We start from the raw sequence: 21201 nt of genomic DNA on the forward strand, positions 1-21201 counted from the left end.
ACTGAGCAAATATAGACCTCTCTCAACTTGCTTTCTTTATCCAAGATTTTAGACGTTTTCAAACAATTGGTGGCTTATTTGAGTATGAACAACTTATTTGGAAAAATTCCAATCGGGCTTCCGCTCACTTCACACAAGGGAAACTGCTTTATTAAAAGTCAGTAATGACCTTCTGTTGGCTGAGGATGCCGGCGAACGCTCTATTCTAGTTATGTTGGATCTCAGTGCCGCGTTTGGTACTATTGATCATTATATACTTGTTGACCGGTTGGAGAGGTGGGTGGGAATCTCAGGAGTTGCCCTCGACTGGTTCAGATCATATCTATGTGGCAGATTTTCTTTCAGTGAGCATGGGTGGTTCAGTAGCCTTCCCAGCACCTATTCACTATGCCTTTTGTCATCTAAGAATTATAGCTTAAAGTCATATCTTTTACTTCAGTCACTGATCTGGAAAAAGGTAGACATGCTTTTATTTCCTCTTTGAATGCATGTCTCAGTCAGAAATCTCTCCGTCATCTACAGTGTGTCCCAAATGCTGCAGCTCGACTTTTAACAGGCACCAGAAAATGTAACCATATTACACCTATTTTAGCTTTTTTACACGGGCTACCAGTCACTTTTAGACTATAAAAAATCTAAACTATTAATCACATTTAAGACTAGGCTTGGTTTAGCCCCATCCTATATCTCTGATATTTTATCTCCCTTACGAGCCAGGAAACAGCCTGAGATCCTCTGGCATGGCACTGTTGACCGTTCCAAAGTCTAGGTTGAAAAGGAGACTGGACATTTTCCATTAGGGCCCCTAGACTTTGGATGGTCTGCCAGAGGAGATCAGGCTTGCAGAGTCAGTGGCTCTATTTAAATCTATGCTGAAGACACACTTTTATAAAGATGCTTTTAATGTATGATTTCAATGTATTTTAACTAAGGTTTTTTTTCCTCATTATTCTTCTGCATCAAATCAAATGTATTTATATAGCCCTTCTTACATCAGCTGATATCTCAAAGTGCTGTACAGAAACTGAGCACACATCAACATCCACAAAGAAATGGTTAATTGAACATAAAATCAACAAAAAAAATGAGCAATGGTCATCTCAGTCTCCGGACATGAAGCCCATTGCAAACGTGTGGTTTGAAATGAAGAGGGCAGTCCATAATCGCAAATGAAGGATATCACAGATATGGAAGGATTCTGTTCTCCAACTCATCAAATATTTTAGAAAAAGGCTCAGTGCCATTGTCCTCACAGAGTGAGGTATTTGAAACATTTTGACCCCTACCTTTTTGAGAGAAAAGAATATTACTTGTTAAACAATTGTTTTTCATCTTTATCAAGGGTGTTAATAATTTCAGACCACACTGTATATCTCCACACTTTTTAGATGTGTTCATCCTTGTAGAGAAAAACCTTCCAGGTGCTGTAGTTCATTCATGCTATTTTCATATTTCACCAGACCTCCCTGGTCTTTAACCCTACTGTTCCCAAGATATTAGGATTTAGTTGAATTACTTATATCCCTTCTCCACAGCCACAGGTTGAACTGACATTACAGTAATTATCTTAAATAACACTTGTGAGTGATGTATGTTGAAGTGGAATAATGAGTGAAACATCAGCCTGATGAGGAGTGAAGAGAGACTGGTGATTACAGAGCTAATGCAGTGGAAAGGAACAGGGGAAGGGGAACCGAGCACCACTCCCACTCAAGTGTCTCTCAGTCTGTCTGTCTGTGTGGGTGGGTGTGTGTGGGTGGGTGGTATGAACATGTCACATGAATATGTGTGCAAGTGTGTGAGTCTGCATGTGTAGTCAGTCAGGGAGAAGTGAAAGTCATTATGAAACAGATGTCTCCATATGCTCCCAGTAAGCTCTGCTTAATAAGGCTTGGAGAAACTCTTCATCACCAAGCACCAACTTCCCACACACCAAGCACCAACCACCCACACACCAAGCCCCACTGGAAGTTTGAGATCAGATCAGCGGTAGTCAGAAGTTCTACAGCTGCACCATCGAGAGCATTCTGACTGGTTGCATCACCACCTGGTATGGCAAGTGTTCGGCCTCCAACCGCAAGGCACTACAGAAGGTAGTGTGTACGGCCCAGTACATCACTGGGGCCAAGCTTTCTGCCATCCAGGACCTCTATACCAGGCTGTGTCAGAGGTAGGCCCAAAAAATTGCCAAAGACTCCAGCCACCCTAGTCATAGACTGTTCTCTCTTCTACCGCACGGCAAGTGGTAACGGAGCACCAAGTCTAGGTCCAAAAGGCTTCTTAACAGCTTCTACCCCCAAGCCATAAGACTCCTGAACAGCTAACGAAATGGCTACCCAGACTATTTGCATTGACCCCCCCCCCCCCACACACACACACATTTTTACACTGCTGATACTCTCTATGCGTAATCACTTTACCTCTACCTACATGTACATATTACCTCAATTACCTGGACTAACCTGTGCCCCCGCACTGTCACGACTTCCGCCCAAGTCGGCTCCTCTCCTTGTTCGGGCGGCGTTCGGCAATCGACGTCACTGGCTTTCTAGCCATCGCCGCTCCATTTTTCATATATCCATTTGTCTTGTCTTGTTTCCATACACACCTGGTTTTCATTTCCCCAATTAAGCTACCTCTGTTTCCCATCATGTTTTGTGTGTAATTGTTTCATGTTACTGTGGTGTCTTTTTACGCGCTTTACTTTTGTTATGTTCCGTGTTTTTGAGCGCATTTTATTTATGTTGTGCTCTCACTTTGGAACTTTAATAAAGTGCGCCTGTTTACATCACGCTACTCTCCAGCACCTGACTTTGCCTCTTTTACACACGCTGACACCCACATTGACTCTGTACCGGTACCACCTGTATATAACCTCGTTACTGTTATTTTATTGTTGCTCTTTAATTATGATTATTTTTTCTTTTTTTCTTTTTTTCTTTTTTTTATTGAATACTTCAGTTAATTTAGTAAACACATATTTAAATACATATTTTTATAAAAATCTTTGTGAGAAGGCAGCATTGTTATTGTGTAGATAAACGTTACCGCACACAAAGCAATGGCAAGCTGCAGTATTAAGGCCAGTTTATACTTGGTCTAACGACATGTCTGGAGACAATAAGAATGCGACAAGTATCGCTGGTCATTCCAGTGGAATGTCTTTAGACCGTTGCTGCAACTGTCAGCTTCCTTGTCGCACAGACATGATAAAAGTATCTGCGACTGTCGCAACGTCCGTCGTCGTAGCAGCCGGACTGCTACAGCAACCAGAACAAATCCTCTTGTGACAAGGAGTTCTACAATTCTCTGATAGAATGACCTTTTACTTCGTCACACTGTGGTAGTAAGCTATTTTCTGGAAACTTGCCATTACTTTGTAAATAATCATGTTCTTCGGGTTTATTTTCCTGTAATAATGAATAAAAAGTAGCTAAAGTTAATACGTCATCAACTATACTCTGGTCATTATTTGAACTGACTAGCCAGCTAGCTAGAAAAGCTAGCTAGAAAAGCATAGCTAGCAATGAAACAAAACATTGTTTAGAAAATTGCTTTAAGTTGCCTGGCATGCTAGGTTGACATTTACTGAATTCATTTTTAAAACGGGTTTTTTTTTGGTGTTGTCTACAGACATGCCGATAGACGGACTGCAAACCAGCCTTCACACTCCCTCACATCCTGTCTGAAAACGTGGCCTCCAAACCCCCCTCCCTCCCTCTTTCCCCTGGCATTGGCCACTGGCTGCCCGATGGCCAGATGGCATAGAGACAGATCCGTCATTGTTGGTGAGAAGCTTTACGTCAAGTGCCCATCTCAGTGTTCCGTGCCTAGCCTCAGGGTCAGCCCATGCCAGCCTGTGTCAGTCCTCGTGGGCACCTCAGCTGTTCTGCCTTCATCATGGCCTACCTGCAGATGCTTCTCATTTGTAGGTTAATTTATCTGATTGGGGGTCAGCGTCGGTGCATTGGTGTGTGAAGGAAGAGACCCCAATCAGAGCAGAACTGGTTGGGATGGATGCTTTGTGGGAGCAATGTGTAATAGCCTCACAAAGACAGAGATAGGGACATGTAATTGAGTAAGAAGGTGTGCTTGTATGGGTGTGTGTTCTGTTTTTCCTTACTGTGAATATCTTGTTGTGATTTTCCGTGGTCGTCCGCCTCTGACATGCGTATTGAGAAACATTGGCCATAGCAGTGGGTGGAGAACAGTCTGTCACTGTGGGTGTGTTCTGTATACAAAAACAAAGAAAATGTATTTGAATTCATTGGAAAAACTTGCTCCAGTGGGAGTGATGTTCACCAGCAATCCAATGACAAGTCACCGCATCAGCCAGAGTTTCTGGATCAAACAAAATGTGACAAAAGGGGATTTCAAAAAGTTACATGAAATTGTTATGAGTTCTAAAAGCTGAACAACATTAAAGGAGGTTGAGAATATCCCAGTCCCCATGTCACCAAGGCAACAGTCTAATGACACTCATCATAAAGTCTGGTGGCATCCAAATCCATTACTCCAGCTAACCTGTAACAAAAAAAGAATTCTGCAAACCCATAATCCAATGTGCCTCTTATAAATTGCTGTTTCATTTCCTAAGAAGAAATTGTCCATTTGTGATGTATCAAAAGGATTACAGATGTAATATTAATGTTCTCGCAGACAATTAGACATCTACAATGGAACATTGTGTCTGTGAAAATTACCTAGTGGTTCAGGAACACTGTGACAGAGAAGAATTGTAAGTAGATAATGCCACCATGCTGTGTTGACGGAGAAACTTTTAAAGAACAGGGTGTTAAAAGGAAGATAACGAAAAAGGGCTTGGCTTCTCTCAGGTTCTCTCACACTGGACGACTGAATAAATCAGTAAGGGATACACAAAAAATCATCAGTTATTCCTTAGCCAGAGGGATCTCCTGTTCTTAAAAAAAGCATTGAATAGCTCTGAATATATTTCATGGCACCAGATTTTATGCCAATCAAAAGTGAAACTTCATTTCTCCTCTCTTAAACAGAATATAACATAAAGCATTTTTGTGGTAGTTTTAATCCTCTGACTAACCGTTCCTGTAGGCATGTGGACGGGGCTGTGAACGCTTGTGTGTGTGTCTACACAGACTAGTGGTATCCACACAGACAGAGAGGTGTGTTCAGGCCGCCAACTAGGGTTAGGGGTCACAGAGGCATTCACTCCTACGGGGGGGGCACTAGCCCTTCCTAAACAGAAGATTGATGACAACCACCGCACAGGGACAACAGGTGTCTCTGTGTTCACAGGACTTACGCATCTCTTTCCAATCTTGCAACCATTCCCACAATCTCTCACTCACTGTCTCCTCTCTCCTTGTTCTCACCATCACCTGTTCCACCTCCCACTCCACTTACGCAAAACAGCCACTGTAGGATGGAAAACCGTTGTAACATATATTCATTGAATTTTTTTTATATCAATCATTTCATATTTTTAGATCAATAACTACATCGGGCGATACTCGTTCACTCTGCTCGTTCATGCTACTCGTACCGTGGGTAAGAAAATACTCCTTCCATTGTCTCTCCCAAGCATCTTTGACCTGTGTTTTGGCTTACTGCCCCCGCATACTGCTTGTAACCGCAACACTAACATGCGAGTTGGTAATCTCCCGCTCGTTTAGGTAAGTGCGGCCAGGGTCCATACAGTGAGCAAGTTGTACGCTTTCTCACTGTTTATCGTGCATGTGTGATCTCACCGGTGCAGGTGTGATCTCACCGGTGCATGTGTGATCAAGTGTGTGTTGCTTGAGTGTGTTTATCCATTTCACTGGCGGAGCTTGTTTTTGGGAGGTGGGGTGTGGGTTGTGTTCGCAAACTATTTTTAGCTCACAACAAGCTTGTAGCATGGCTAACACGAAAAACGCCGCAAAGCTCAATGCGAAAGAGGAATACGTGTATCAAGCACTACACAACATGAACTACTCGATCAACAAAAAGAGTTCTATTAAGATCTAATAGATCTGCAGGAAAATCACTTTAAGTCCTTCCTGCAGCTCTGTATGGATTCTACACACAAAAGGGTTGATGATCTTTAATGGAATTTAAACACAGTTTGGAATTGACGTGGTCGGAGGTGGAGGAGATAAAGGTCACGAATGTCATCTGCCAGACCGCATTCAAAACCATATCTGAGGATTTTGCAAATTTCCAAACAACACTTGACAAGCACTCTTCCAAAGGAGACTACCTCGAAAACCGATCTAGGTGCAATAACATTTTAATCGATGGAATTGAGGATGTAAAGACCCATTAGATATTAATGAAGAGAACAATACATATAATGATTGTGTTGATACAGATTCAAATTTCCTGAAATTTACCAGAAATTATTCTATCACTTGTGTTTACTATAATTCTAAGCAATTTAACAACCTGTATAGCAGTTTATCTAATTCCAAGACAAGCTCATTTTCTAACTTTCATTTGAACGTTCGCAGTATTCTTAAAAATTGTGACCACCTTGTTCATTATCTGTCTTCTCTCAATCATTCATTTTCCTTTGTTGCCCTTTCAGAAACATGGTTAACTGAAGAGACAACCATGGTTTTATCACATCTCCTTATAATGCTGTTCGCCACTGTAGAACCTCAAGAGTAGGAGGAGGAGAGTCCATTTTTGTTCAGAAACGTTTTCAATTCTTTGTAAAAGAGAACCTCGCACTTACATCTGATAACATTGATGATGAATCTCTTTTCATAGAAATTCTCTTTGGTAAATTGTTTAGTGGTAGTTTCATTGATATCCTTGCATCAACTTTGGATTTGATGAATAATGAAGATAAAATGGGTTTTCTATTGGGTGATTACAACATAAACGTATTTAAAAAGTGATGAACCCCTCAATGACACCTGGCTTTTTGAATACTTTATACTCCAGCTATCTGTATCCCCTCATCTATAAACCCACAGGACCGATCAGTTCATCTGCACTTTAATTGATAATATTTGTGCATATTCATTGAATAATGTGGCTAGTACAGGTACCCTTTATACTGACATTTCTGAGCATTTCCCAATGTTCCACGTATCTTTGCCAGCTGGAAATGAACATATGGGAGTGATTAAAGGAAGAATCTTTAACAAAAGTAATTGTGAGCACTTTAAAGATGTTGATATTTCATGGGGAAATGTTTATTGCCAGACTTTTCTCACATCTTCCAATTCTGTATTTCACCACTGCTTTCCCTTAGTTAAACCACATGAGAAAGCAGCAGATGGGTTCTGTAAACCTTGGTTTACAACAGGTCTAAAAAAAAAAATCTCAGTAAAAAAAGACTAGTTGTAATTAAAGGTTTGTCACAAATCCCTCTCCCCTGAATTCCATGAAAACTTACAGGGCTGAGCTTGCTTTGTGCAGGTTTGCATCTTGTAGTCCTGCCTTATGCAACTGTAGGCCTAAATCAAAGTCAACACACAGTCTATGTCAGCTATTGTGCTTATTGATTAATTCCAGTCAATAATTCTGGATTGAAAAAGTCTAGATAGCCTAGTCAGCCCAAGTTTGAAAATAAATCTCATTTGATCCCCTCCACATTTTCTCACAAACAAATGGCCTATAACTAGGCCTACACAACGTTATTGCTTCGTTTACCTTGGCCAGAGGGACAGGGTGCATAGCAGGCTAGACTATGCAGCTGCTGTTGTTAGTAGCCTACAGTTGATCAGAATGAAAAAAAGTATAATTTCCATGCAATACAGCATGTCAGATCACTAATGTTTAGGTGCCTGGAGGGATGTTTCATCACGCTTGCTAAATAAATACTAGAGGAAAAGTGGAGAGCGCACCTTCAGAGACCTGCACTTTCCTTGAATCTGATTGGTCAGACACACACAAAGCCTGCAGCAGGACTCCAATGTGAAGAACAGAGAAATTGTTCACAAATCATGAGGCAAATCGACAACAACAAAAACTTAGAGGAAAACCTGCCATAGTCTTCAGAAAACCTAACACTGAGATTTTTTAGAGGAACAATTACACAAATTCAAAAGGTGTTGAGAATTCCTCAATGTTCTAGTCATTTTAGTCCTGATCTAAATCTGATTGACAATCAGTGACAAGTATTGAATATTGTTGTCCATCAATGATCGTAACCAAATTTACTTAGCTTGAGTAATTTTGACAAAAACAATGGATATGTTGCCCTAAGAGTTGTGCAAGGTTAGTAGAATCTTATTCAAAAATGTTCACAGTTGTAATGGCTGCCAAAGGTGATTCCACCAATTAACTCTGAGGTGTGAAGATATTTTTTTTTTCTCTTTTTTTTCAAAATTAAATATTATTTGACTTTCACTTTGAAAAAGATGAGTAAGTTGTGTAGTTCTATAGGAAAAACAATCAAATGTACTAAATGAGAAAACTGTGCAAGGTGTGTGTAGACTTTCACTAGCGACCGTATGTAAGAGCATGCAAATGTAATCCCACCCCATGAAGGACATTATCATATAATTTTTTATATATATTTTTTTAATATTGATAAATACTTTGATATAAAAATGTAAGTTATTGATATCAGTAAATACAATTAGGGAGTGTACAAAACATTGCTATGCTCTTTCCAAGACATAGACTGACCAGGTGAATCCAGGTGAAAGATATGATCCCTTATTGATGTCACTTGTTAAATCCACGTCAAATCGGTGTAGATGAACAGGAGGAGACAGGTTAAAGGATTTTTAAACCTTGAGACAATTGAGACATGGATTGTGTATGTGCGCCATTCAGAGGGTGAATGGCACACATTCACAGATTCCCGTGTGTATCAAGAAAGGTCCACCATCAAAGGACATCCAGCCAACTTGACACAACTTTGGGAAGCATTGGAGTCCACATGGGCCAGTATCCCGCTTTCGACGTAGAGTCCATGCCCCGAGCAATTGAGGCTGTTCTAAGGGCAAAAGGGGTGCAACTCAATATTAGGAAGATGTTCCTCATGTTTCCTACACTCAGTGTATGTTTCCCTACTGGTATATACTAAAGGAAATATTACATTTCAATAGATTTTTAATAGGTAAAATTCCCCTCAGACACAGTGTGCAGAGTACAGGGTGAAATATGTATGGCTGTAAAATGCATAATGTTTTTATTTTATTAGGAAGACCCTGCGGCAAAAGTGCTAGCAAAGCCAGCTCTGAGAATATTGTCTCTCTACACAAGGCTCTTAAATAGATTTATAACTCTCTATTGGAAGTGTGGCACACGTAAATGCCATGGTGTATTGCCTTGTTCAATTTAGAATAGGGATACATCACGGGATAAGCAGTAAAAGAGGCTTGTGGTTACCTTAGGAGACAGGTCGATAAACGTTAACATTGCATCATTAGCTCAGCTGCTTAATGACATAGCCACCAGAAATCTATGGATGGGCCAGATTTGAGCATTTCATATGGAATAGCACGAATGGCTGTGCAGGAATGGGAAATAGACATTTTCATATCCGTTGTTGCATAACTTTGGCACACACTCGTCATATCTTTGCATAATGTTGTCAGAAAGGCAGGCTTGCGAACCCTTTTTGTGATGAGGTTGATGGGAAGTGGAACTGGGTTCAAACACTATTTGAAATATTTGAAATACTTTATTTGCTTTAATCTTGTCTGAAGTGTCAGATGGACTGGGTTTGCACATTTGGGTCTTTCTATTGGTTTCATTACGACAGGCAAGCTCAATCCAGCCCAGCTAAAGTATTTGAAATGATTTCGAATCACATTTGTACCCAGTTATGGTAGGAAGAAGAGAAGAACCAGGCAGTATATTTCTGTATTCTGTTGCAGATGCCTCCACAGTGCCTTCCGGGAGAAACAAATCGGTGTTTTGGTTAGGAGTGAGCTCCGAGTCCTGATGTTACGCTGATGGGTCTATTTGACATGCGAGAGCAATATGGGGGATCCTTCTGCCGCTGTCAAGCAAACTGAAATGTCTTAATGTGAGTGGAGGCTAGAGAAAGTTAAGTGTTAAATTCCTCTCTTTGACACACACACACACACACACACACACACACACAAACACGTACATGCACACACAAACACGTACATACACACACACAACCTACACAATAAAGCCACCCCTTAAAATCTGTTAGCATTAAATATATTAACTTTAGATAAGGATTTTATTACTCCTTTATTGAGCGTCACCAGTGACATACCGACTAATCCATTACTACATGGTAATTAGTATTATTGCAAATGTCGTTGACAAAATTGAGTAAAATGCAACCTTGAACACACTATCTGTCTCTCCTTCTCAAACATCATTCTTTCATGGACTAATTCACACTACCAAGTTTACTTCAATATGATGGTTATTATATCAATCTTTGCACATAAAAGCGTTTCCACCTCCATTTCTAGCAGAAATCATTTTGCTGACACAAAAAGATCCCACCTTGTCTAGCATATTTTGTTTTGTCGACATTTGGAAAGTGTGCCGACAAACTTGCTGCTTCTATCAGGCCTGTCATGACATGTTTTATCTGATATGTACTTTACCCGCATAAAAAGAATGTATGGAAACCTGATTACAGAATAGGTTTCAACAGTGTAGATACTGTAGTAGGGTGGCATTTACTGTGAGCTCAGGCTACCTTGCCTCCCTGTAGCAGAGGATGCCTGAGAAAGTGGGCTTGGTGGGGTTGAGGTGATATTCTGTGTGGAGGAGACCTCCACACCAGGAAGATACTGTCCCTGTCCCTTTAATGGGAAATACTGGACAATTTGCTGAATGTGGACGTCCATTTTTGATAAACGTATAATCTCAGATAGCAGAAACAAGTTGCACGCCTAGTCTTGGGGTTGTTGCCCCAAAACTGAGTTCCAACCAAACGTAATGTATTGTTTTCATTTAGAATTTCCATGGCAATGGAATAGAATGGGTAAAACTGGTTTTAAATTAACACTGGCTCTTAGCAACCAAACATAAAACATGTCTGCGCTATACTCCGAGTCGATATTCACTAATAAGAAGGATATCCCCTTAACCACGCCCACAAATTGGGAAAACATTGTCCCCACATTGTAAAAGAGCTTAATTCGTCGAACATTTTTTGGTATACAGAAATAACAAAAAGCTGCTGTGTTGTTCAATGTACACGTATCCAGGTCAAGAATCTTGACCTGTGGTTTGTAATGATCCCACAGAGAAATACAGCCTGCGAGAAGAGCCTGGTGGCTTCAAGCTATTTATTGTGGGAGAGCAGGAAATGTGGTGACCCAGTGTCCAAGTAGACTACACGTAGCTATGTGTGGAAAACATTTAATCACAGGTAAGACATTTAACTTGTTTAGTATAGTCCGTTTGTAACTCAACTCACTACTTGTAGCTGTATAGTCCGATTGTTTGTGTTTTGGGTCTTGGTAGCTAGCTAGCACTTACTAGCACTGTCATTAAAAGGGGCATGAGGTAAGCCATACAATATTATGTTTTTCTAAGTAGTCAGAATGCTCGGGAGCAAGCACTGTTGAAAAGTAATCTTTAGACATGTTGTGCTTTTCTTAAATGTTGTTTTTAATTGACTAAAACAAGCAGACAAGAAAATTGCATTTGGAAAAGGTCAAGATTTTGCTGTGAGGCAATGGGGTAACATCAGGTAAACTCAGGTTGTTTTCCACACAGGCAGGTGGGACTGCAACGTTCTATTTAATACCGGCTGGGACTATCTGACGTACACTACCGGTCAAAAGTTTTAGAACACCTACTCATTCAAGGTTTTTCTTCATTTAAAAATAAATAAATTGTAGAGTAATAGTGAACCCATCAAAACTATGAAATAACACATATGGAATCATGTAGTAACCAAAAGTATTAAACAAATCAAAATATATTTTATATTTGAGATTCTTCAAATAGCCACCCTTTGCCTTGATGACAGCTTTTCACACTCTTGGCACTTTCAAAAGTACTGGCTGAAAATATACAAAAGTTTGTCAGTGCATCTTTAATCAAATACTAAGTATTACAAACAACCCCACCAAGATGCCCATCTGCTAGAAAATGGTTTCAGTGGGATAAAGAGGCCTATATCGTGTGTGACACCTCAGACAAATTCATTCAACTCACCCTCTGTCTTTGTTTTTCAGAACTACAAAATACTGTATCAGTATAACAGTGTCTATACTGTATTTCCTTTGTTTTCCAAAATATTCTCTCTTGCACACACACACACATACACACTCGCTACACACATACACTTCTCCAGGCCATCAGACTGTGTCACGCCCTGGCCATAGAGAGGCTTTTATTCTCTATTGTGGTTAGGCCAGGGTGTGACTAGGGTGGGCATTCTAGTTTCTTTCTTCCTATGTTTTCTATTTTTTTGTTTTTGGCCGAGTGTGGTTCCCAATCAGAGGCGTTGTCTCTGATCGGGAATCATACTTAGGCAGCCTTTTTTTCCCACCTGTGTTTTGTGGGTAGTTATTTTCTGTTTAGTCTCTGTTACCTGACAGAACTGTTCGCTTTTGTTTTGTTACTTTGAGTGTTTTTTGATAATAAATAAAATCATGAACACTTTTCACGCTGCACTTTGGTCCACTCCTTCCGATGACAGGCGTTACAGACTGTTAAATAGTCACCACTAACCGGCCTCCACCCAGTACCCTGCCCTGAACTTTAGTCACTGTTACTAGCCGGTTACCACCCGGTACTCAACCCTGCACCTTAGAGACTGCTGCCCAATGTACATAGTCATTGAACACTGATCATATTTTCTATTCATATGCTGTCCATAATGTCTATACACACCATCATATATATATACACTGTCAAAAAAATAAAGGGAACACTTAAAACCTCTAACGCCTCACAAACCCGGATCCGGGAGCACCCCCATCACAAAAGCTGACTAGCATAGCCTAGCCTAAAGTTACAGGGATATCATAAAATAAAATGTTCATGAAATCACAAGTCCAAGACACCAAATGAAAGATACGGATCTTGTGATTCAAGCCATCATCTCTGATTTTTAAAATGTTTTACAGGGAAGACACAATATGTAAATCTATTAGCTAACCACGTTAGCAAAAGACAACACTTTTCTTACTCCACCATTTTCTTACTGCATCAGTAGCTATCACAAATTCAACCAAATAAAGATATAAATAGCCTCTAACCAAGAAACAACCTCATCAGATGATTTTCTGATAACATATTTATTGTATAGCATAGGGTTTGTTATAAAAATTTGCATATTTCAGGTATAAATCATAGTTTACAATTGCAGCCCCCATCACAACTCTCACTAAAATAACTAGAATAACTACAGAGACCATCGTGTATTAGCTAATTACTCATCATAAAACATTTCTTAAAAATACACAGCGTACAGCAGATGAAAGACACAGATCTTGTGAATATAGCCAATATTTCAGATTTTCTAAGTGTTTTACAGCGAAAACACAATATAGCGTTATCTTAGCTTACTACAATAGTCAGTCACACAGCAGCATTGATTCAAGGCAAAAATAGCAATAACGTTATGAACCACCAAACGCTATTAATTTTTTCACTAACCTTCTCAGAATTCTTCAGATGACAGTCCTGTAACATCATATTACACAATTCAAATAGAGTTGGTTCGAAAATGTGCATATTTAGCCGCACAATTCGTGGTTACACAACGTGATTAGTGGGCAAAAAAATCATTCAATCTGTCCTGCGCCATCTTGGAAAGGCACCTATTCTTATCGAAAGCTATTCATAAACTTGACTAAAAAATACAGGTTGGACAGCAATTGAAAGACAAATTAGTTCTTAATGCAATCGCTGAGTTAGATTTTTAAAATTAACGTTATTAGACGTACAGTGTGCGTTACAGCCAGACTAGTGCCGCAATAATGGCGGACAAATACGTTTACATTTTTCCACATAAATACGGAATAACATCATAAATAGCTCTTACTTTTGGACGAGCTTCCATCAGAATCTTGGCGAAGTGGTCCTTTGTCCAAAATAATTGTTGCTTGGTTGTAAAACGTCGTGTTCAAATTCGGAAGTAGCAGCTAACAAGTAGCTATGAGGCCACAGCATGCCCAAAACTTTATACTCAATACTAAGGAAATTCCGAAAATAGCAATATACTCGCATAAACTGATATAACTCGGTTTAAAATAACTTCGTTAGGATGTTTCTAACACCTATAACGAATTAAATTACAGACGGATATATCTAAGGTCGTTAACTGAGCGTTCCAAAATGCCATCCTGAGGTCTTGCTTTGCGTAATGGCGAGCGTTGAAAAGATAGGTCCTCTCGCTCCTTGGCCTTTTATAAACTCTGGGAACTACGCAGAAAGTCCATTCCACTTCTCATTGGTTACTGACATCCAGGGGAAGGCGGGTGCAGTTCATGTCGACCCATAGGATACATACAGAGCTTTTAACTGATCTGAGAGCAGAGCCTAGTTTTCAGACCTTCGCAGTTCCTGTCATGGATTTCGCTGCAGAGAGAGTTCTGTTTCACCCACAGACATAATTCAAACGGTTTTAGAAACTAGAGAGTGTTTTCTATCCAATAGTAAGAATAATATGCATATTGTACAAGCAAGAATTGAGTACGAGGCCGTTTAAATTGGGTACAATTTTGTGCTATGACGAAATGGCACTCCCCTAGTGGCAAGACAACACAATGTAACTCCAAGTCAATCACACTTCTGTGAAATCAAACTGTCTACTTAGGAAGCAACACTGATTGACAATAAATGTCACATGCTGTTGTGCAAATGGAATAGACAACAGGTGGAAATTATAGGCAATTAGCAAGACACCCCCAATAAAGGAGTGGTTCTGCAGGTGGTGACCACAGACCACTTCTCAGTTCCTATGCATCCTGGCTGATGTTTTGGTCACTTTTGAATGCTGGCGGTGCTTTCACTCTAGTGGTAGCATGAGACGGAGTCTACAACCCACACAAGTGGCTCAGGTAGTGCAGCTCATCCAGGATGGCACATTAATGCGAACTGTGGCAAGAAGGTTTGCTGTGTCTGTCAGCGTAGTGTCCAGAGCATGGAGGCGCTACCAGGAGACAGGCCAGTATATCAGGAGACGTGGAGGAGGCCGTAGGAGGGCAACAACCCAGCAGCAGGACCGCTACCTCCGCCTTTGTGCAAGGAGGAGCAGGAGGAGCACTGCCATATGACCTCCAGCAGGCCACAAAGGTGCATGTGTCTGCTCAAACGGTCAGAAACAGACTCCATGAGGGTGGTCTGAGGGCCCGATGTCCACAGGTGGGGGTTGTGCTTACAGCCCAACACCGTGCAGGACGTTTGGCATTTGCCAGAGAACACCAAGATTGGCAAATTCGCCACTGGCGCCCTGTGCTCTTCACAGATGAAAAGAGGTTCACACTGAGCACATGTGACAGACGTGACAGAGTCTGGAGACGCCGTGGAGAACGTTCTGCTGCCTGCAACATCCTCCAGCATGACCGGTTTGGCGGTGGGTCAGTCAAGGTGTGGGGTGGCATTTCTTTGGGGTGGGCCGCACAGCCCTCCATGTGCTCGCCAGAGGTAGCCTGACTGCCATTAGGTACCAAGATGAGATCCTCAGACCCCTTGTGAAACCATATGCTGGTGCGGTTGGCCCTGGGTTCCTCCTAATGCAAGACAATGCTAGACCTCATGTGGCTGGAGTGTGTCAGCAGTTCCTGCAAGAGGAAGGCATTGATGCTATGGCCTGGCCCGCCCGTTCCCCAGACCTGAATCCAATTGAGCACATCTGGGACATCATGTCTCGCTCCATCCACCAACGCCATGTTGCACCACAGACTCTCCAGGAGTTGGCGGATGCTTTAGTCCAGGTCTGGGAGGAGATCCCTCAGGAGACTATCCGCCACCTCATCAGGAGCATGCCCAGGCGTTGTAGGGAGGTCATACAGGCACGTGGAGGCCACACACACTCCTGAGCCTCATTTTGACTTGTTTTAAGGACATTACATCAAAGTTGGATCAGCCTGTAGTGTGGTTTTCCACTTTAATTTTGAGTGTGACTCCAAATCCAGACCTCCATGGGTTGATAAATTTGATTTCCATTGATCATTTTGTGTGATTTTGTTGTCAGCACATTCAACTATGTAAAGAAAAAAGTATTTTATAAGAATATTTCATTCATTCAGATCTAGGATGTGTTATTTTAGTGTTCCCTTTATTTTTTGGAGCAGTGTATATTTATTTTCCGGACTCTGACATTGCTCGTCCTGATATTTCTTAATTCCTTTATTTGTATTTTGGGGATTTGTGTGTAACACAACACACACACACACACACACACACACACACACACACACACACACAGCGGTAAATACCCACATACACTGACCACAGTTTCCCTCACCTGAATACGGTGCCTGGTCTCCACTCTGACAGGTCTCGCCTCCCTCATGCTGTCCGTGAACCAGGAGATGTCCAGCACAGCCAGTCTGGAGACATCTCTCAGACCATGTCCCATCAGCCACGCCCACAAAACCTCAGCCTGATTGTCCTCCGCCACCACGTGAGTGACATCATCACTGCACAAGGAACAGGAAGAAGGGGGTCACAGGTCAAAACTTTACATAAAGCCGGCAGGTATAATGCCTTATGATGTGGTTACAAGTGGGGGCTACACATCGCTAGCGGAGGAGTCGTCCAGTGGCTACAGAGAGCTGAGGACTAAGGAAAACGTCAGGACCGGCAAGCCAGGCGAGATATGCATTCACAATTGAGATCCATAAAGATATGCATTCACCTACAGCAGGAATGGGAAACTTAATGTTGCGAGTTAGAATAGTAGAAAACTTAAGGTGCAATTTCGGCCTCTCATGGTGAGTTCAGATTTTTTATGGCACCCACTCCATTCAAAGTTGCCCATCCCTGACCTAGAGTATCCCACAGCTCCATAGGGATCCTCACAACAGACGTGTCTGGTTTTCTCCCAGACGGAAACTCTCTCTGTTCCACCAGTGTGTAACTACGATATCAATGAGCCAATCAGAGCACCTGTCCGTGCATGATTATCCTCCCCATGCTCCTTCTTCTCCTCCTGTCTCCTACCTGAGGTAAAACAGCGGAACGGCTCCTTACGGCTAGCTGAGGTAAAACAGCGGAACGGCTCCTTACGGCCCTCCCAGGACATCCCAACAGCCTAACAGAGCGTCACTTCAGGAGAGAGGCAAAGGCCTAATTGGCCAAATCAGCAGTGAAACTTATGCTCTGTCTGACTGCTCTGTGTACTGGTTGGTTGGTTGGCCTGCCGCTGAGACCAGGTTTAGAGAGGCTCCACAACAATAACAGCTACAGAGTGAGGCTCATCAAAGATAACACAAACAGTATGAGTGGATAGAGCATATAATCACATTCAATGTCTTTGCGCAGGTGTGAATATGACTATATTATCACCAAACTGAAAAAAATGTATTCTACACACTGCCAACATCAACTTTGGAGGTTATTGTGGTGTACTGAAATTGTTTATTTACAGACAAAAGTGGTAAAACCCATCCTCTTAGAAAAAGGAAAAATAAAGTGTCCTTCAGATTAATCGCCATCTGTTGATTCTAACAAAAAAAACAGGAAGTCATTCAAAATGTCACAATCGAGTGTGGACTGATGTAGATATTCAACCCTGTGCTTAAATTGATATGTAGGTCCTGAATTTAGCCGTGGTGGATAAATAAAATAGAGTGCTCTCTCAAGGATAAATAACTGAGTGCTCTCTCTCATTCCCTCACTGCTCTTTTATTCACTGCCCTCTATACAGAAACACAGCCCCTATAATCTAGGCCAAAATCCTGATATTCCTCTGACTTGCGACCAGCAGTGAATGTAAAATGGCACGGCAGATAGATATGCAAATGAGCAAGCATGCCCTGCTGCACCAGATTGGAGTTCCCAGGAACAGTGGGACCCTGAGCTCCAGCGCAGTGAGCAAGGACAAGCTAAAGTCAATGGGGTTCAGATAGGGAGAGCTGTGCTAACTGGAGTGAACACTGCATCCCACTGCATCCCACTAGGAGATCCAAGATCAAGATTACGGAAGGTGTGTGTCGATAACAGAATTATCGACATGCCATTCATTTCACAGCAGCTAAAGCCAAAATCGCAAACTAGCTCGTCACTCAAAACTCCCACGATATACTCACAATTCAGAAAACTTGATCATGCTTGAGGTGTTTTGTATTTGCGTTTCAGAGTTGAAATTAGAATGGTGGATTTATATGAGTGGTTAAACTGATCAGAACACACTTGATAAATTATAAAATGAGGGTTTGTGCCTCTCATCCACCTCACAAACAGCATTCACCCGCACCAAACAATGTATGTGTGCCTGCTTGCGTGTGTGTGTGTGTGTGTGTAACGTTCAAGAGAATATCTTGTTTGTGTAAGGCTGTGTTAGGGAGGTGTTATCAAAACTGCAGCTGATATCAAACTGTCTGCTAGGCAGAATGTCAGTTCGAGGCACACACACGGCCTATTTCCTGTGGTTGGTTTCAAACAATTGTATCAAGCCAAGTGTAACCGTAGAGGCGCTCAAGCTGTGTTTCTGGGAATGCTGCCATCATCCCCAGCCTGGTGCGATGCGGAGCTGGCAGCAGCTCTGTTCTACAGCCTCCCAGTTCGCCTACTCCCACTGGTGCCCCTCAGGCAGACCTATACAGCTCTATCTGCCTGGCTGAGCTTGATCAGCTCAGTATCGCTAGCTACCGCTGCCACCCAGCTATGGCACAGTGGATCATTAAATGAACCTGTGGCTGGCTGCTGGCTCCACGTCAATTCAGCAAGCCATGACACCCACCATCTCAGATTTTTCTGAAATCGTTTCTGTAGTCAGGAAGAGATAAGTTGAGCATTCCCAGAAGGATTATTTTGTTGAAATATAATTTGATCTCTGAGAGATTAAGCTAATTGATTTCACCCAAATTGGCCATTTTACATTTAAAGGATTCATATACATTGCATTTGGAAAGTATTTAGACCCCTTGACTTTTTCCACATTTTGTTAAATTGCAGCCTTATTCTAAAATGAATTAAGTCCAATTGGGCAATCATGTGCCTTTTACTGAGGAGTGGCTTCCGTCTGGCCACTCTACTATTAAGGCCTGATTGGTTGAGTGCTACAGAGATAATGTCCTTCTGGAAGGTTCTCCCATCTCCACAGAGGAACTCTAGAGCTCTGTCAGAGTGACCACCGGATTCTTGGTCACTTCCCTGACCAAGGCCCTTCTCCCCACCGATTGCTCAGTTTGGCCGGGCGGACAGTTCTAGGAAGAGTCTTGGCAGTTCCAAACTTCTTCCATTTAAGAATGATGGAGGCCACTGTGTTTTTGGGGACCTTCAATGCTGCAGAAATGTTTTGGTACCCTTCCCCAGATCTGTTCCTCGACCCAATCCTGTCTCAGAGCTCTACGGAAAATTCCTTCGACCTCACGGCTTGGTTTTGCACGGTCAACTGTGGGACCTTATACAGATAGGTGTGTGTCTTTCCAAATCATGTCCAATCAATTTAATTTACAACCAAGTTGTAGAAACATGAGCTCAATTTCGAGTCTTAAAGCAAAGGGTCTGAATACCTATGTAAATAAGGTATTTATGTTTTTTTATTGTTTTTGCTTTGTCGTTATGGGTTGCTGTGTGTAGATTGATGAGGAAAAAAATAATATTTCATAAATTTTAGAATAAAGCTGTAACGTAACAAAATGTGGAAAAAGCCAAAGGGTCTGAATACTTTCCGAATGCACTGTAATATTTAATAATTATAGTACCTAACATCCGATTTGGACCAATTTTTTTCTAACACAAATGACGTTTCCATCCAACATTTGAATGTGAGTACAACATTTTCACCACAGGCCTGACGGAAACAGCAAGTTGGTCGGTAAACTTTCCTAATATCGACATAACAAAATATGGTAGACAAGGTGGAATCATTTTCTGCCTGTAAAACGAATTATGCAGTTCAGGCTGTAACAAAATAATGTGGAATACGTGATTGGTGTGGGTTGTGGTGGGTCTGTTAGTGGCTTTTGACCATTTTTTGGGATTCCTCATGTTTAACTCATTGTTTGGTTCAAATCGGATGTTAGGTAATATATTTATTCAATATTATATGAGTCCTAGAAATTAAAATAGCCAATTGGGTGCAATCAATTGAGTTAATTTCTTAAAGATTTAATTATATTTCAACAAAATAATGTTGCAGGAACGCTAATCTTATCTGTTTCTAACAACAGAAACAATTTCAGAACAATCTGAGATAGTGGGTGTCAAAATGGTGTCTTTATTGTGCTTTTTGAGGTGGAACAACCCTGCTCTGTTATACAGGCTATTGTGTGGTGGCTGGAGGGCGATTCCTTCTTAATACACAATGTCATTACTTGGAACCAAGAAACTTCAAACAATCAGACAGAGCAACAACATTATGACCAGGAGGTTATGGAAAAACATCACATAGGGCCAAACATAACACGATCGATAGCTTCATTTGACCGTTAAACAAGGAAACCAAAAAAATCTATTTGACTTGAGAATTACAGTGTGCTGGTTGGCCTACCTGAGGACATCTTCCACCCTAAAGCCTTTTGACCTGGCCAGGCTGGTCAGAAAGTTCCTTCTACTGCTGCCCATCTTCCTCTCCACCAGATACAGCGTCACCTCCTTGAACTTGACCTCTACCTGACCCTGAGCACCAGCCTCAACTGGCCTCTTCCTCTTTTTCACACGCGCTAGCATGCCAGCATGGTTCATCTCTTTGGGATGAGCTTCAGAAAGTGGAGCACTTAAACTTGAAACTCGTTTTGCTTTCTCAAAGGTCTGTCTTGTGTGCCTCGCACCTCTTGCCTCTAGGAAAATGCTTGTTTTGGTGATGCCACAGTTATTGGTCTCTTATTTGTCAACACAAGGATAAACTGGCAGTTGGAATGAGGTCTGTGAGGGGCTGACAGACAGGAAGCCTCTGGCAAAGCAACAGGTGTTTATGATTTGGATTTTATTAGGCAGAGATCAACTGCCGCAATCAAACAATGACAAAACATAAATAACTTATCGTAGGCCTATTAGAGGGACTTCGTGAATCCACATAGAATGGATTGAAAATGTATCTGCATAGAATCTAATGAGGAAAAGCAAAGCCATGTTAACAATACCAATGAAACTGGGCCCAGAATTTTTTTACATTTTACATTTAGATTATTAATCGGAGTGATTCTG

At 41.5% G+C, this 21201-nt stretch overlaps 1 protein-coding gene across 1 annotated transcript in view; it reads right to left on the bottom strand.

Moving 5' to 3' along the window:
• LOC129853179 (DNA nucleotidylexotransferase) overlaps positions 1-20797 on the bottom strand; it is a 157767-nt gene extending 136970 nt beyond the window's left edge. Inside the window, exons 1-3 of the mRNA XM_055918934.1 lie at positions 20546-20797; positions 16352-16526; positions 4124-4231 (exon numbers count right to left, since the gene is read on the bottom strand). Coding sequence (XP_055774909.1) covers positions 4124-4231; positions 16352-16526; positions 20546-20739 — 477 coding nt within the window. The 5' untranslated portion in view covers positions 20740-20797. The remainder of the gene's footprint in view (positions 1-4123; positions 4232-16351; positions 16527-20545) is intronic.
• Positions 20798-21201: the final 404 nt, after the last annotated feature.

The sequence above is a fragment of the Salvelinus fontinalis genome, chromosome 1 (genome assembly GCF_029448725.1).
Source record: "Salvelinus fontinalis isolate EN_2023a chromosome 1, ASM2944872v1, whole genome shotgun sequence".
NCBI lineage: Eukaryota > Metazoa > Chordata > Actinopteri > Salmoniformes > Salmonidae > Salvelinus > Salvelinus fontinalis.